Below are 17,635 nucleotides of genomic sequence, written 5' to 3'. Positions count from 1 at the left end.
ACCCTGTTTGACGAACACGGCGAAAAGATGGAGGCAAAGAACGCATTGAAGCAGCCGGCCTTGTCTAAGCTATTTTCTATTTCTTTTCCGTTATGCTGAAGTGAGGGAATACACACTCTCTCTTTTTTATTACATTTGACAAGATTCCAGAATAACTTTTTTGTTGTTTTGAATCGCGAAGGCAAATTGTCGAAAAATTCTTTTTTCGTCTGACGGATTTTTGTCTGCAGAACTTTTGTGATGGTTTCAAGTTGCTCGCAAGTCTCAGAGGTGGGGTTTCTTTTAAATTTTTATATATCCTGTTGCATTTACCAGTAAGGCGCCGAAGCTCACCATTGAACCATGGCTTAGATTTAGTACGACGTGGGGTCTGCACCCACGAGGGCACGTACTTGTCTTGTAGGTCAAGCATTTTTGCTCTAAAAAGGAGCCATAGCTCTTGAATACCGCTTGCTCCGGAAACTTGTTCGAATTCTGGAAAGAATTCCTGTAATGCAAGGCATATCTGATTTATGTTTCCCTGGCTGTAATTATACATTTTTCTTGACGCCGATGTTTGCGTCTTTTCATACGTAGCTTCATTTCACACAACATAGCTTCATGGTCCCTAATACCAGGTACCACCAAAACCGTCTTTACCCAATCTGGCTGATTAGTTAAAAGTAAATCTGAGATACTATCTTGTCTCATGCCCTGTGTTACCATTTGAGTTAAGAAAAAATTGTTCAGCATGTTCAACATTTCCTTCGCTACTCCAGATGTCGCTCTCGCATTAGATGATTGCTCATTCCAAGAAAGCTCTGGGATAATAAAGTCTCCGCCTATCACAAGATAATCAGCATTCAAGGTCTCTAGTGTCTTTGAAAAATCGGTCATGGCAGTGGTAGAACTTGTAGGAGGCCTATAAAATGAACACATTGATAATGTTTTTCCGTTTGGTAATCTAATCTTGCACCATACATCCTTGCAAGCACCGTCACCAATATCAAGTGCTGAACAAGAAAGTGAACTGTCAACAAGTATGAAGACCCCACCACCCTGACGATTTCTATCATTTCTAAAGCAGGTGTAACAGCTTGGAAAAACCTCAATGTTTGTTACGTCATCATCCAGCCATGATTACATCCCAGGCACAACGCTTGGCTTTATCATGCATACTAGGTTATGGAAATCTTCTACTTTGTTTTTGATGCTACGGCAATTGACAACGAGAAAAGTTACATTTGCTGTGGATCTGCGCATGCATCATGTTGTTTGCACAACCTGTCCGCTACTTTCTTCGTATACATATATTTACCCATTTAAAAAGAAGTCGCCAGCGTATAAGTTTCGGCCGCTGGTTCTATTTGAGAGAGACGCTCTGCAGCTATGCTTAGGCCTTCCTAAATATGCTGCAAATGCAGTGTTATACCTAGAAGCACGTGCGCCACCCCTTTTATGCCGATTTAACCTTCTGACGGTGCAAACATTCTTAAGATTACACGAATCACCCTCTATCTCGGATCCTGACTTATTTTTCTCAGCGCACTGACCCAAATTTCATAAACCACAAATTATATTTGTTCAGTCGTTACTTCATCCACTGAATGTACAAATTTGTGATTTGCTTGCTCTGAATACACAACATAACTCTCCCGAAATTGTGTATCATGATATTTTTCCGAACCACGCGAAATTGTTATCTTCCGGCATTTTAAATGGTTTGTTGCAAGAACATCTACAAACTCTGCCAACGAATGTTTTTATTGCAACGGATGCATCGCATTCTGAGGAAAGATTTGGTATCGGAATATTTTGCCCTGCATTTGATTGGTCTTTTTCACTGCGATTGCCTGATTTTATTCCCGTCTTCCTTGCTGAATTCATGGCATAATTCTGGCTTTACGCAAGTTAAGTACTTCAATTCCAGTAGCGGCAGTAATGACCGATTCAGTGTCTGTGTGCTCTTCGCTTTCCACATCCGGTGACACACCTATAACAAAGCTCTTTAAAATACTGGTCCCCAAACATCTTCAATGTATTCATTTAATCTGGGTACCTGGCCTTAAGGGCTTGTTTCGCAATGAAATGGCAGATAGTCTTGCAAAGGCGTCACTGACCGCACCGATAATTCCTGTTTTCCGGCCAACAGCTCACATCACGATGGCGCGTTTCCGCACACTTACAATCAGAAAAAGCTTATTAGACTCGGCATTGACAGCTTCTCCAGAGTACAAGCACCTTCTATTCTCTTGGCACAGCGAGTTAGCTAATTCAAGGGTGATGGAAGTTGCTATAACAAAATTCGTTGCCGCGTTACTTCCCTCAATTTTTACTTCCATCGATCAGGCTTAGTGAACTCCACTCTGTGCCTCTTCTGTAATCAGGAAGAAATGATTGGTCATTTTTTCATATCATGTGGCCAGTTCAAGACATTCAGAAAAAGAATACTAGCATCACCTCTTCGAAAGCTGGGCCTGGAATTATCAGAACCCATTCTTCTTTCTTATGGGGACACTACCCTGGGTTACAGCCACAAGGATGTTTTCCTTGCTGTTCAGGAATATATAATTTTAACTAAAAGTGTCTCTTGCTAAATTCCATGGGCATTAAATTTTTCATTACTCATAATTGGCACTTCAATTTTCAATTTCATAATTAAAAACAAATAGCGTACCAAGAAGTCACACCATGCAGACAATATAGGAAGACTTCACCAACTACTCGGCCGATCCCCTCCATTGGGTATGTGCCATGTGCCATGAGGAGAGGACAACAACAACAACAACAACAAAAACATACTGCTGCTCAGTTCTTGGCCCATGCCCTTTTGTGGTGCCGTCAGGATGAGGACATCGTCATCATCATCAAGATGGGGTGCTTGTTCTAGGGCTTGGATCTTTATTACGCGACATTCTTTCTAGTGCCGAAATCCCCCAGTCATCGCCCCTCCGAAACTTCTAGCTTCAATGGCATCAGTGGAGCGACTGCGCAAGAATCGTGGCATTGTCAAGGCCAGCGTCACGCGAACAATTAAGCTCCTGACCTACGAACTGCAGGCCTCTGTTCCCGATGCCACTCAAGTGGACTCTCACGTTGCCTGATTCAGAACATGGAGTTCGTCAACCTCAACAAGCAAATCTTCGATGCTACTGACGATGATGCCTACGAGGAAGGACTCAAGGTTGCAGAAGAATACGACCGACAGGTCTCTTATGCCATGTCCCAAGTGCGGTTCTTTCTCTGAGAGCTTGCAAACAAAGCGACGGCTACAAGTACTTCAAGGTCGGAGGCTACTTCACTGAACGCTGACGCCGGTGGTGCTGGCACCTCAGCACTCAACGAGGTTAGGGACTCTTCACCTCCCATAACAGAGATAACTCCCAGTCAAGGAACTGTGCTGCATCATCGCACAATGTTCCTGCTGAAACTGCAGATCCCTCTGTTTTCCGGTGCGCTTCACGATTGGCGGTCCTTCTGGGACCACTTTAGTGCCCCGATACATCTCAATGAAGACCTTTTGCAGATTGAGAAGTTTAAGTATCCGCTGTCATATTTAAGTGGCACAGCCAAGAGAGCAATCGAAGGCATTCGACTGATGGAAGATAATTAAAACATCGTGACCAAGACTGACAGAGAGATTTGGTCGACGCGACTTGCTCATCAAGGAGCACGTTGACCACCTCCTTGCATTGGCACCAGTCAAGTCTTCAGCAGACGCTGAAAAACTTTGATTGCTCTAGAACAAGGTCCAGTTTCGAGTCTCCGCATTGACTGGTTTGGGCGTCTCACCTGACCAATAAAATGTCCTCAACCGCGTCCTAATGAAGTGCCTGCCTGATGACATCGCGGTACTCTATAGGAAGTTGAAGGAAACGCCGCAGGATACGTCCGGTATCTCGACTCCTGAAGAGAGATCTCAACAGCCTGCAGAAATGCTGCATTTTCTGCGTGCCCAGGTTGAGATCAGAGAGGAAGGAAGGACAGGGCGCATGGCATCCGCTTCCTTGCGTTTGATATCTGAACGTGACGTCCTAACTCCGTCAGCACCAATGGGAAAACCTCTGCCAGTGGCATCCGCACTTGCTGCTGAGTCTGTTGCAGTTATGGAAGAAGCATGCCCCTTATGCAACAGTGGTTGTCACACCATCACAGAGTGCAATGTCCAGCTCTCAGTGGATGAAAGAAGGGCTCAGTTGCGCAGTGCTCGATGCTGCTACTGTTGCGGCAGGAGCAATCATGTGGTTCATTTTTGATGACGGTTGTGCAATGTCATGTGTAGCAAGCGCCATCATTGACATTTGACCATCCTCTGTGAGTTGTTCAAACCAGTTGCACCAAACTGTACAAACGTGACGACAGTGGATCAGGACGAGCCACGCATCGCCGGGCGAGGCACCAGCACGCCTGCAGTGACATCTGTCCCAAGTGCCCTGAGCGGAAGTCCATCTCCAGACAGGACAGGTGTGGATTGAGTGCGGGTCACGAAGGCATCTCGTTCGCATTCTTCTCAACAGCAGCAGCCAGTGCACATTTATTCAAGCGGATGTCTCAAAGGACCTCAGGTGCCCGGTTATTGGAAACAAGGAACTCGCTTTGGTTACGTTCGGCCACTCGAAGCTTCACCAAGTAATGAGCAGTCATTGGGTAGCTTTGACTCTGTGAGGCCGACGTAGGGACATGGCGGTGACCGTGGAGGCCTTGGAGGTACCTGAAGTGTGTACAGTCACAAGCCCGCCACTCAGCAGTGCAGTCTTGGAGCTTCTGTGCGAGAAGAACTATGACGTTGCAGACAACTTTCATCTCGACACATGGCGGCCACATAAAATAAGCATGTTACTTGATTTCGGTGTGTGCATCTGGAAAGATTGATCACTTGACCAGCGGTGTGACGGCCGTAGAAACTAAGTTCGAATGGACTGTTGAGGGAGCAATGGAACTTGCAGGAAGTTCACACTGTAGCACGACTTCCCTTCCTGACTGCAATCCTTCTGCGATGTGGCGTCTTGACGTCATCGGAATCAAGCCACCTACTGAGGAAAAGGAGAAGGCTCCGCCAGAACTTGAGGCATTTGAAGAGAGCATCATCGAGCTGGACGGGCGCTACTAGGTGCAGCTGATGTTAAAAGATCCAGGGGTAGATACCCCCAGGCAGCGATAATCGAAGGTTAGCTGAGCGCCGTCTGCAAGCCCAATTAACCCTTTCACTGCCAATCCCGAGATAACTCGAGCGACGACACACGCACAAGTCCTGCCTATCCCGAGTATACTCGTTCTGCCTCTTTAAATCACTCCCTGCCACTTGCAAGATAACTCTTTTAAAAAAAAAATAATGCTGGCGTGTCCTGCCATCTGTGGAGATAACACATCAACAAATATAACTTGTATTGAAAATTTTGACAACACAGCGAGCGCACGCTTACACATCAGCATCGGCTCGCATCTCTGTGCCAGACTCTCAGCAGCACAGCCATGACGAGTCAGCATGCCATCTGCGTGCATTATTTGGCAGAAGAAGAAATTTAGGAGCTCTTGACTAATTCAGACTCCAAATAAAATGGATAATTAGCGTCTCAGCGACTCTCGATTAATGATTACCTAATTATTGAAAATTAATTATTTTCTTAACTAATTCATTGCTTGTAGTGTGTGCTACTTATATTTTGATGAGATAATCCCCTATAAAAATGTTTACATGTCCTTAACAGCACCCACTTGCATGGCTAACAGAAAATTTCTGCGCAACGTGCAGAATAAAAAACCCAGCATGTAGTGTTCAGCAGTGCCAAAAAAACCCGGCAGTGAAAGGGTTAAACAGGTTCAAACAACAGCCCGAACTCCTGAAGCACTATGACACAGCACTCAGAGCATACTTTAACGAGGAGCACGTAGAGCGAGTTTGCCAAGGGAGAATGTATATTATATGCCCCATCGTGCAGTCATTCGCCGAGATGCGGTCACGACAAAGCTTCGGGTAGGGTTTGACGCTTCCTTGCACGCGCTTGGCCATCCCTGTCTGAATGATGTCCTGTTAAAGGGTACGAAGCTCGGAGCAGACATTGAGCAGCCGCTACTCGCTTTCCAAGTAGACATTGTGCAGCTGCTACTCGCCTTCGTCACCCAGTAGTCCTTATTGCGGATATCAAAAACTCATACTTGCAAATGCTTATGCGTCCACAAGACTGCGACATGCTGCGATTTGTCTGGATTGATTGGTTGCCCTTGGTTGCTGATCCATCTCCACTTGTGGTGACGTGGAGGATGACACGGGTACCGTTCAGAGCCTCATCCAGTCCATTTGTCGAGAACGATATCTGAAGACTAGCATTACTAGAAAAAGCCTTTTATGTCGACGACCTCATTGTGGGACTTCCGAATGTGGATAAAGCTGTAACTGTCTACAGTGAAGCGTGCAAGATATTCTCTGAACCAAGCATGGAACTGCGCAAGTGTGCTTCCGATTGACATGCTTTGCGGAAAAGCTTCCCGGGAGACAAGGTTGTGATTGAAGACAAAGCTGGAGAGAGTACCCTAATCAAGGTCCTAGGTATGCCTTGGGAACTTGAAGGTGACAAAGTTATCCTCACGGTCTGACTTTGCAGAGAACAAGCCTTCTACGAAGTGCATTGTACTTCAGACGTTAGCAAGCGTATGCGATCCGTTGAGGTATTCCATTTTCGCTCGGAGCAAAGCTACTGTTTCAAGACTTGCGGAAGAGGAAATGCGCGTGGAACGATGCCCTTCTGCAAGAAGAACAAGCAAGCTGGAGCAGTTGGTGCACTAAATTGGCCAGCATGAATCCCTACGCCTTTGATCGTTACGTATTCCTGCGAGCAGCTGATGCAACATTTTCAATCGAGCTACATGTGTTCTCTGATGCAAGCCTCAGAGCATATGGTACCTGCATCTACGAACGGGTGTGCTCAACAAACGGCACCTGCAACTGTCAACTCCTCATAAGCAAGAGCCGTGTGGCACCACCAAAAACAGATTTCACTACCGCGTCTAGAGCTATTAGCATGCGTCGTCGGTGCAAGGTTGTGTGCATACACCAAGACAGTGACATTGCTAAGCTCTGTTCCAGTTCACTTTTGGACTGACCACTTGTCACACTGCATTGGATTTAAAGTAGGCTGACAATAAGGGAGCTTTTTCTATGTCATTGTGTCTCCGAGATTCATAGCCTGACATCACTGACTATTCGCATCATTGTGCCGGAAAAAATAACCCAGCTGACTAGGTAACACGAGGAGTGTCATTGCCTCATCTTTTTGCATCAACGTTGTGGTGGCATGGTCCAACCTGGCTGCATGATCCTGAAGAACCGATTCCTACTGAGTGCACTGAATTGCCAGAACAATTTGAAGATTTTGTAAAGAGCCCAGAAGAAATGTCACTGTGTCCTTCTGCTGTTTTTGTTTCGAACACCAGTTGGGTCGACCACTTTGCTGGAAACGCGTTGATGAAGCAATGTTCCACTGCCAGACCGTTAACAGCAACAGAGCTTCGGAAGGCAGAACACTACTGGTTGCAAAGCGTCCAAGAAGAGATGTTCTCCAAAGAAGTACAAGCTCTGCGCGGAGTGAAAAAACTACCATCCACAAGCCCAGTTCTTCGATTACATCCTTTCCTGGACGCAAGTGGGTTATTTCTTCGTGTGGGTGGTTGTCTGCAGGAGCTAGCAGCCTCTTTGGACATCAAACGCCCAGTGCTGTTACCAGCAAAGCACGCATTCATCCATCTCAAAAAATCAAGTAGTTGGAGAGTATTTGTGCCACACAACAATAATCGTCATCCACCTCGCGTACTTTCCTAGCGTTATCACCGCAGTCCCGGCACTTCCCGGTCACGAACGGCGTGCGTATTATCAGTGTGACATAGCATTCCTGATAGGAAAGTGACGAGAGCCGGGTTTTCAAGAAAGAAAACGTGAGCAAGCCAGATGTCAATTGTGTGTTTCATAAATACTCCCCAAGTACTCAATTTTTTCTTAGAGTGTAGCGAAGTAGAAGCCACACTTTGTGAGCTTCGAGAGAGGTTTTGGATTGTGAAAGGACGACAGACCATAAAAAGGGTGCTAAGCAATTGTTTGTCCTGCAGACACCATAAGCCTGTCGCTGAGACAGCACAATTTGCTCCGTTGCCACGGGACAGAATCACTGAAGCAAGTGCCTTCTCTGTCGTTGGTTTGGATTACTGCGGGCCCCTCTACACGCATGACACGGCTGCTACTAGCAAAGGGGCATACATACTGATCTTCTCGTGTGCTGTCACTCAAGCCATCCATTTAGAATTGACGACTGACGTGGCGACAACAATGCCCTTGGCCTTCTGCCATTTCGGATCGCGCCGTGGAATCCCCAGCAACATTTTCTCGGATAACGCACTATCTTTCCATGGCTGTGCATAATATTAATGAGAACTAACAGACAATAATGCCAAGGAAAGTATAGGGGATGTTTTTAGTAGTAAATGTAAGGTAAATGTGAAGAAAGATAAGTGGACGAAAAGATAGCTTGCCGCGGGCAGGGACCGAACCTGCGACCTTCGAATAACGCGTCCGATGCTCTACCAACTGAGCTACCGCGGCGGCCATCCCCCCGTCCACTTTATAGGGTATATATGTTCATTTAAACGTGGGAGCATCAGTCAGCGCCGCCAGTAGCCATGACGGCGAGTGTGGAACACTCTTTTTCTGCCTGTTGGCGTCACGTAGCACGTGAAGTTATTACGAGCTGGCAGCTGACCAATAATCCCTCGCATACTACCTGAAAGCATCAAGTCTGCCAGAACGAGGCCCTAGCTATGAATGAAGGAAAGAAGTGTTAATTTCAAGGGCTCGTTTTTCTTTGTTATACACAATATTAATGAGAACTAACAGACAATAATGCCAAGGAAAGTATAGGGGATGTTTTTAGTAGTAAATGTAAGGTAAATGTGAAGAAAGATAAGTGGACGAAAAGATAGCTTGCCGCGGGCAGGGATGGCCGCCGCGGTAGCTCAGTTGGTAGAGCATCGGACGCGTTATTCGAAGGTCGCAGGTTCGGTCCCTGCCCGCGGCAAGCTATCTTTTCGTCCACTTATCTTTCTTCACATTTACCTTACATTTACTACTAAAAACATCCCCTATACTTTCCTTGGCATTATTGTCTGTTAGTTCTCACTAATATTGTGTATAACAAAGAAAAACGAGCCCTTGAAATTAACACTTCTTTCCTTCATTCATAGCTAGGGCCTCGTTCTGGCAGACTTGATGCTTTCAGGTAGTATGCGAGGGATTATTGGTCAGCTGCCAGCTCGTAATAACTTCACGTGCTACGTGACGCCAACAGGCAGAAAAAGAGTGTTCCACACTCGCCGTCATGGCTACTGGCGGCGCTGACTGACGCTCCCACGTTTAAATGAACATATATACCCTATAAAGTGGACGGGGGGATGGCCGCCGCGGTAGCTCAGTTGGTAGAGCATCGGACGCGTTATTCGAAGGTCGCAGGTTCGGTCCCTGCCCGCGGCAAGCTATCTTTTCGTCCACTTATCTTTCTTCACATTTACCTTACATTTACTACTAAAAACATCCCCTATACTTTCCTTGGCATTATTGTCTGTTAGTTCTCATTAATATTGTGTATAACAAAGAAAAACGAGCCCTTGAAATTAACACTTCTTTCCTTCATGGCTGTGCATGAGTGTTCAAGACCATTTTGCCGGTTCTCCAAGAATACGCTGCTAATACCAAGATCAAATGGAAGTTCAATGCTAAGAGAGCTCCTTGGTGGGGAGTATAGGTCGGCAAAAAATGTGGAGCTCACTCAGACTCACTCATGGAATATATCTTGCCCTTAGGGCTCACTCGGACTCAGACTCACGAAAATTTTCCTCAACTGGACTTACTCGGGCTCAGACTCACAAAAATTTTTCTCAGCTGGACTCACTTGGACTCAAACTCACCTAAATATTACTCACTCAGACTCAGACTCACGGCTCAATCTGAGTCTGAGTGAGTGTGAGTGAGTCGATTCATGAGTCCGTTAGCGTGCAATTGCTAATTTTCGATCAGAATGTCAATGCATTTAAATGCCAATATCTCGCACGATCAGTGCTCTAGAATATGCATTTTAATCTCGTACCTTCACATACAAGTGATTGGTGATTGCACTCCAGTAAGGACATCTTTATGGAAAGATATGACTTACACGAGATACTGTTATCAAGAATTCTTTTCAAAAATTTAGCATGAGTGAGGGGGGCTGTGAAGGCACGCCTCTGATCAATAAATATTGAGCTGGCATATGAACGCTAGTGCGTTGAACTATCTGTGAGTAGAAGTGAGTATCAACGGGAGCTGTCATAAGACAGATAGTAATGCTGAAGCTGAGTAGTTATCATCATATGTCGGCAAAAAATTTTGGAGCTCACTCAGACTCACCCAAGAAATATATTTTGTGCTTAGGGCTCACTCAGACTCACCAAAATTTTCCTCAACCAGACTCACTTGGACTCATACTCAGTAAAATTTGTCTGAACCGTATTCACTTGGACTCAAACTCGCCAAAATATTACTCACCCGGACTCAGACTCATGGCTCTATCTGAGTCTGAATGAGCCTGAGTGAGTTTGCCGACCTATGATGGGGAGGCTGGTGGGAGCGCCTCATCAAATCCACAAAAAACACATTGAGACAGTCACTTGGGCGCACCTGTTTCAACAGTCTCAGCGCCGAGGCCCTCGCTACTGTTATCTGCGAAGTTGAAGCGGTTATAAACAGCAGACCTCTTACTTATGTTGACAGCAGCCCAGATGAACTGCAACCGCTGACTCCATCAGACTTCTTGCTCGGAAGACGTGTCATATGCCTTCCGCTAGAGGCCAGCATTTCTGATGGCACATCATCAACAAGAGAAGACCTGCTCCGCCGTGTGCGTTATCGTGAGCATCTCACAACGGAGCTGTGGATCGGATGGAAGCAGTCCTACCTTCTTTTACTTCGATCTGTGCACAATGGGCCTGCTTGTGAACTACCTCGGCTACGCGAAGGCGACGTGGTGCTTGTGCATGACGACAGCACACGTCTGCTACTATGGAAGCTGGGTAGAGTCCTGTCAGTACACCCGGGAAAGGATGGTATTGCGCGTATCTGTACCTTGCGACTAGCTTCTGGACAGACAATCAAACAAACCATTCAGAACGTGTACATTCTGAAAGCAAGTTAGTAAGAATCAACTGCTGACTGATCATCTTGGCCCCTTCGGAATATGTTGATGATGATTGCGCACAGGCGGCGACAAGAAGGAGAAGAGAAGGAAGATGAAGTGGGCACGAGCAGTAGGCAATCCCCCAGAGTGGGTAAGTGCCATATTTTTGAGGAAGCAAGCAAGCAAGCTAGCAAACAGTAGAATAAACGATGTAGTGTTTTGTCTAGGGCTCGGGTCTTTATTGCGCGACACATGCATTATAGTGCAGAAAGGTTGGGAAAGGGAAACCTTTGCTGCATCACAGATTTACATATTCATATAGAGCTTCATTCTATTGAGGTTTGACTCTGTTGTTAACGAACAAATACCTATTTGGATTCTGAACATTTGGCACTCTAAGTGAACTGTTGAAAGAAGAACAAATGCTACAGAACACTGTAGGTGCATTGAAACCTCATTACATGAGACACTTTTTGGCACCAAAAATTCTAAAAAACACTAAGGAGTCAGACTTGATCACTTTATTATACATCAGCATTAAGGTGTGTTTAAACATATCTGCAGGAAATTGCTCAGGATGGCTTGAAGAAGTCATTCATAGTAATTGTAATTGTTTTTTTAGGGCTGCAGGTTGTATTAGCTTCCTTACCAACTTCTGGACATAAAGCACTTCACTTTGGAATCTTCCTGTTGCTCACAATGCCTTTAAAGTACTCTTGGATACTTCTGGCATACAGAGCCATCAGCACCACAGACGCTGTGATGGAAGTTCCAACTCAGTGGCTCTCCTTCGCCGAGTCGGTGTGGGAGAGTGACAGCAATTACAAAAGCATAATGACTGAAAGTCTGGTGCAATCTGTAGTCTCAATGATGCCAGGAATGACATCCTATTGCGGAATGAAGCAGAATCGAGCCAAGGGAATGAAAATTGCATCGCATACCGGTTGGTAATACGACGTCGGCCGCGTTGTGTGATCGTGTGTGGGTTGTGTCTCTTCTAAACACTCTAGGGACCTAAAAAGCTGTGCTTAATAACCAAGTGTCTCTTGTGTGCAATGTTGTTACGTAGTGAACTTAGGAAAAGCAGCCAAACCGTTTTCGAATGTCTCTGATATTCGAGTGTCTCTTGTAACGATATTTTACTGTAGTGATTTGTCTAGTAAGCTTATGGCTGCACTAGAGCACTTCACGGGCCCGAGGCCGGGCCGGGCTGGGCCGTGTAAGGGATTGTTGGATCAGGCCCGGGCCGGGCTCGGGTCGGGCTCGGGCCTGAGCCAGGCCCGTATTAGGCCCGGGTCTCATATATATCTGTATAATTGCGTGTGTACGTTGTTTGGCTTTGTTTTTGTTGTTTTGTGGGGTTTAATTTCCCGAAGCGACCCAGGCTATATGAGACGCCGTCATTGAGGGCTCCGGGTAATTTAAACCACATGGAGTGCATTGGCATGCGCAGAAATTGCACAGTACAACACGTCTACAAGTTTGCTCCATCGGTATGCTACACGTAATTTCAAGAAACTCCTAATATAAGTTTCCACGTAGTGAGTAAAGACATTCTTGGTTACCGTGTAAGGAAAGCAATGGTAGACTGCCTAGATTAGTGCATATAAGATGTGCGTGTTTGTATTTAGGGAAACATTTTGAGTATGCAGCTACGCTCGCGTGCCCGCCGCGCCGGTTTTTGCCTGCGTGACTCCGTAGACTGGTCAACGCGACTTGTGAGTCATTCATATCTCAGGAGCTGTTTTTCGTGCAGTTTAAGTGCAAGATGCGGAGCGATTCTTATCACAGGGCGAACGCCATTGTTGATTTTCCCATTACTAGTGGTGAGGCGCCAGACCATAGCGACACTAGTTTCCCCGAGTGTGGCTCACAAGTGGAGTGATGAGGCTAGAGAAGGGATCCGGGATTCTGGGAATAGTCAGCACACACACAAACACACACAGACTGATTAGTTTTATTTAAACGACCCTTTATTCAACACACTGTTACTGTACACACGTCTGACACGAGCGTTTCGTTTTAAATAACTTCGCAATGAAAACAAATTTTCGCGTAAAAGATGGCAGGGACCTCGTTTCGCTTAGGCACTGGCTATGCACGAATGAAAGCACTTATATCTGAGAAATCGCTTCAAAATTTCCTTTCAGAATAAGCCCCCGGCATATTCCGACAACCAAGCCCATCCTCTGGCAGTCAGGGGCACGCCGTGAGCAGTTACTGACCGCGTGTTTTAAAAAAGAATTTGCAATGGCTTAGCACGGCTATGTCAGGATATACGTAGCGTTAGCAAAGGTTCAGCTGATCATTCTGAGCTTTCCAGATTGTCTAGGATTATTAGCTTTCTTCTGTTCATTCTTCGTACGCTGAACCGCTAATTGCCAGGCAACTACTTTGGGATCCGATGAGATAAGCTTCTCGCCTCTTCTGCGCCATTGAGCAGCATTTGCGCTCTTCTTCTCCATGGCGTTACCCACCTGAAACGCCAGTTAGAGGCGCTATCATGCGGCTCCAGTGCTGTGTCAGACGGCGACTGCACAGCGAAGGCGAATAGGTGTGCGCGCGCTGGCGCCAGTGTGTCTACTATGGCTACGACGTCACTCCTCTCGAGTGCGGAGACCATGCAGCAGCGGCGAGTCACGCGCTGCGGTGGCGGAGAGCGCGTAAGATCGCGGTGGCGAAGAGTAGTAGTAGTAGGTAAACTTTATTCACTCAGTTGACAGGAGAGAGCGCGGAGAACGGTGAGCCAGCTGTGTGACATCGCTGAACCTTGAGCATGCGCAGCACGACTCATGAGGATCCACGCGAAATCGGCTCCGGCTAGGCAAGTGTAGCTAACGCTACAAAACGTAACCCATCCTTAAATACTCAGTTAAACACATGCGAGTACGAACGCCCGAACAACACTAATGCGCGCGGACGCCGTCTACGTTGACATCAGACATGGCATATGCTAGAATTACCGCACATAGCTCCCACAATCACGTATACTCACTCGACTCTGCCGAACGTCATCGCAGGTGTAAGCAAGACACGAAAACCGCAAACAGGAACGAGGAAAAAGAGCGCACGGTGGCGGGCGCAATAATGCGCGCCGCCGAAGAGCTTTTCCCATTGCCGGCGAGGCGTATCCTAAACGGGCCGGCCCGGACCGGGCCGGGCCGGGTACGGGCCACATTGAAGAACACCGGGCTGGGCTCGGGCCCAGGCCGGAAAAATCGGCCCGTGCAGTGCTCTAGGCTGCACTACTCTTGAAGCTGGCTCATTCGCCTGTTACCTGTGTTGCGGGGCTAAGAAATAACAAGGATTGTAATACTACTTCATATTGTTGATTAACTTGCAGCAAAGTAGGTTACTTTCCTTAACTAAAGCTGCACTCTGAACATTATCATGCAACTTCAAGAAAAAACTTGTTTTTTTTTTCCATCCAAAGTGCCTCTAGGCCATGGCTTATTGCCTAGTACACAAGACAGCAGCATAATAAGCACGTCGCAAAGCTTCAGCATTGCAATAACATGATGGCATTCTTTTTGTTCAGTATCATTCATTGAACATTGCTTAGTCATCAGGTTCACTGCTGTTGCTTTTAAAAAAATGCTGGAGTGGAAGCTGGCACAACTTAGCAGTAAATAGGAGGGAAGCATTTGCCCATACTTTAACTCAAAAACATAGCCTTCTTGTGTGATGCCCTGTTAGAGATAAAGTGCTTTTGTTGTGCTAACATAAATGCTAGGTTAATTATAAAATAAGAGATCCCCCACCCCCTTTTTGTTAAAGTGTCCATTTTACTTTGAGTGTCGCTGAGGGGATTGCTTAGCATGGAACCGCTGCTAACAAGCGGAGGCAGCTGTGTGAAGGGAGCAGGGGTGGATTAGGCACGATGCACCTAATATGGCTGGCGCCGCCTCGTCCACACCACACCTGCAGACTGTCCTCCCTGGTGTGTGTGCATATGTGGTGCTGTGCGTATAACATTTTTGTGTGTGTTCGGGTGTTCACGTGTGTGAGAGGAGTGCGACAACTGGTTAAGGACGAGAACAAGTCGGGTCTGAGAACTAGCTGAGCAACAAAAGAGTGTGCAGAGACGAGTGCATGAGCGAAGTGCGTTTTGTAGGTATCAAATGTTGTACATGTATTCTAATCCAGTGTTTTTTTTAATGTAAATAGTGTTGGACCTTTTGTGCATTTAAATCAGCCATTTCTAACAGTTGTTCCAAATGAAAGCAATATATCCAGATGAGTATTGGTAACGTGATCTGTAACAGTATTTGTGAAGGCTTTGAGGCTTCTTAAGGAGACAGAGAAACACGTTGAGCAGTATTTGTCTGGAGCCATCTTAAACTGACCGGGTGTGTGAGGGAATTACTACTTTTTCTTCGCTATAAGCTAATGTTGTATCTTGCCATGGTAAGATGGTAGAGGTCTGGCTTCACTTTGAGGACATATTTCCACTCCATCATTCATTTTCAAAACCTAAAGAGAAGCACTTAGAAAGTTTAGACTGATAAAGTATTCTTTCAAAAATTTTTCCCTTAGTTCTGCTGCCGTAGAGTGATTACAAAAAAAATTATGACAATGTAATTTTTTTAGCACTTGTACATCAGTGTGACCTGACAGATTTCAATGCATTTTTTTTATTGAATAGATGCAAAGAGCTGTTCAAAGTACTAGTGGTTGTACCCTGGTTCAGCCTCATGTAGTGTTCCATTTTAAAGCCCATCGCACTGCATGATTCTGTCAGTCAAGAAGAAACTTTTGCCCTGCAGAGCTTGGTTGGCTTCTGGGTGGAGACAGCAACCACCACCTGCTGCTTGCTCTGTACTCCTTGGGAACGCTGGTTCTTTGGCATGCAGACACGGGCACCCAAGTCTGGAGGAAGTGCTACCCTGAGCCCCTTGTTGCATTCTCTTTGGACCCATTCTGTGAAAGCACAGTTTTATGTAAGTGGGCCTTGTGCTTGAATTTATTATTTTTAATGGAAAAAGCTGCAGAGTGGGATGATGATCTGGTGCCAACAACATCAAATTTCACGCAGGCAAAAGAAAATTTTGACAAGCCCTGCTTGCTGAAATTGTCTTGCAGGCTGAAACTAATATTTTTTTTAGCTCTTTTATTCAGACAGAAAAAAAATGTGTCAGTTACAAAGCAAAAGGCAGATGTGCACTGCCCGATGGGGACCCCAGCACCCGAATGCACACACTCAGAGCATGCAGCAACAAAAACAAGAGCATTATACAGTCAACTGCCGACTTTTCGGACGCCCGATTTTCCGGACATGCTCGAAAATTCGGATGCTTTCGTGGCACCGTCACCAGCTCCATAGACAGCAATGTATAAGAACGTCCAAAACTTCGGACGTTGAAACTCTTTGGCCTTAGATTTTTCGGACTTTCTGCCCAAGTTGCAGGTCCAAAAGGCATCAATTGAAGTCCCCACCTCTGCCGCATCTATCATCTGGTAGGTTCGAACCAGTGCTTTTGCAAGTCGATCTGTTTGCGACAGTAGCAGAGTCCGAAAGTCAGCTTTGCCGCAATTCCGAAGTGTCATGAAGTGCAGCAGTCCAGAAATTCAAAGGGGCCGCTATCATGGCGCCGTGTGGTGATGTCTTTACGGATAAGCAGCGGAAATGCATAGAGGCGTGATGCTGACATGTGGCAAATGCGCCAGTACGGCTTGATCACTGACAACCCTTACGATAAGCATCTTCAGTTAACTGCTCGATAGTGCGTGTGGCCTAGTGCAGTTGCATGCGTACTGCACACATTTAATAGGTGAGAACCCAAACGCGCCGCGCTGCCATTCATGCTGCCTCTTTGTGCTAGACTGCCAAGTGCGCCGCACAGACGCGTTGCCTTTATGAACGAAACCAGCTCGCCATTGCCGCGCCCGCATGCAGTCAGGAGCGGAGTGGGCATCACTAACCCTTTCATGACAAATGCGTGTGTACGGTACAGCAACAGTAAAGTGACGGTGTCAGCTTAGTTGGCGATGTGCTCCACACAACTAGAAACGATGGACTTCACACGGCAGCAAATGCTGCGTATCGGCAGAGATACACACGAAACCATGAGCACACACATCGGGGAAAGCCGGATGAGTCGTCTACTCTTCCGCCACAGACTCTGTTCCGCGTCATCATTTCCAAACGCTCCATGCGAGACAGCCGTAATCTATTCCGCGCTTTGCTGGTATCAGCGGCGCTCGTCACAAGATGCAAATTTGCAATTGGCGGTTGGCACGTAGTTAAGGGGGGACCCTGCTTCGGAGACATATTTCTTTGTTTTTGAGTACATTTTTATGAAACTCTCGCAGTTTGTGTATTTTTATGTCCTGATTTCAAATATGCAGTTATTTTTTAGTACACTATGCCGTTTTCAAAATATCAAATATTTCATGTATATTGTTGGGAGCAAGATTTATTTATAAATTGTAAGAGTTATAAAGCAAATCAGCATATCACAATA

At 46.1% G+C, this 17,635-nt stretch overlaps 1 protein-coding gene across 3 annotated transcripts in view; it reads left to right on the top strand.

The window, feature by feature from the left end:
• LOC119379425 (WD repeat-containing protein 11) overlaps nucleotides 1-17,635 on the top strand; it is a 448,867-nt gene that overhangs the window by 41,190 nt on the left and 390,042 nt on the right. For all 3 annotated transcript variants that reach the window (XM_037648735.2, XM_037648734.2, XM_037648736.2), the window contains one exon: nucleotides 15,938-16,111. In XM_037648735.2, coding sequence (XP_037504663.1) covers nucleotides 15,938-16,111 — 174 coding nt within the window. The remainder of the gene's footprint in view (nucleotides 1-15,937; nucleotides 16,112-17,635) is intronic.

Source organism: Rhipicephalus sanguineus, chromosome 1 (assembly GCF_013339695.2).
Source record: "Rhipicephalus sanguineus isolate Rsan-2018 chromosome 1, BIME_Rsan_1.4, whole genome shotgun sequence".
NCBI lineage: Eukaryota > Metazoa > Arthropoda > Arachnida > Ixodida > Ixodidae > Rhipicephalus > Rhipicephalus sanguineus.
This window is presented reverse-complemented; position numbering and strand designations above follow the sequence as displayed.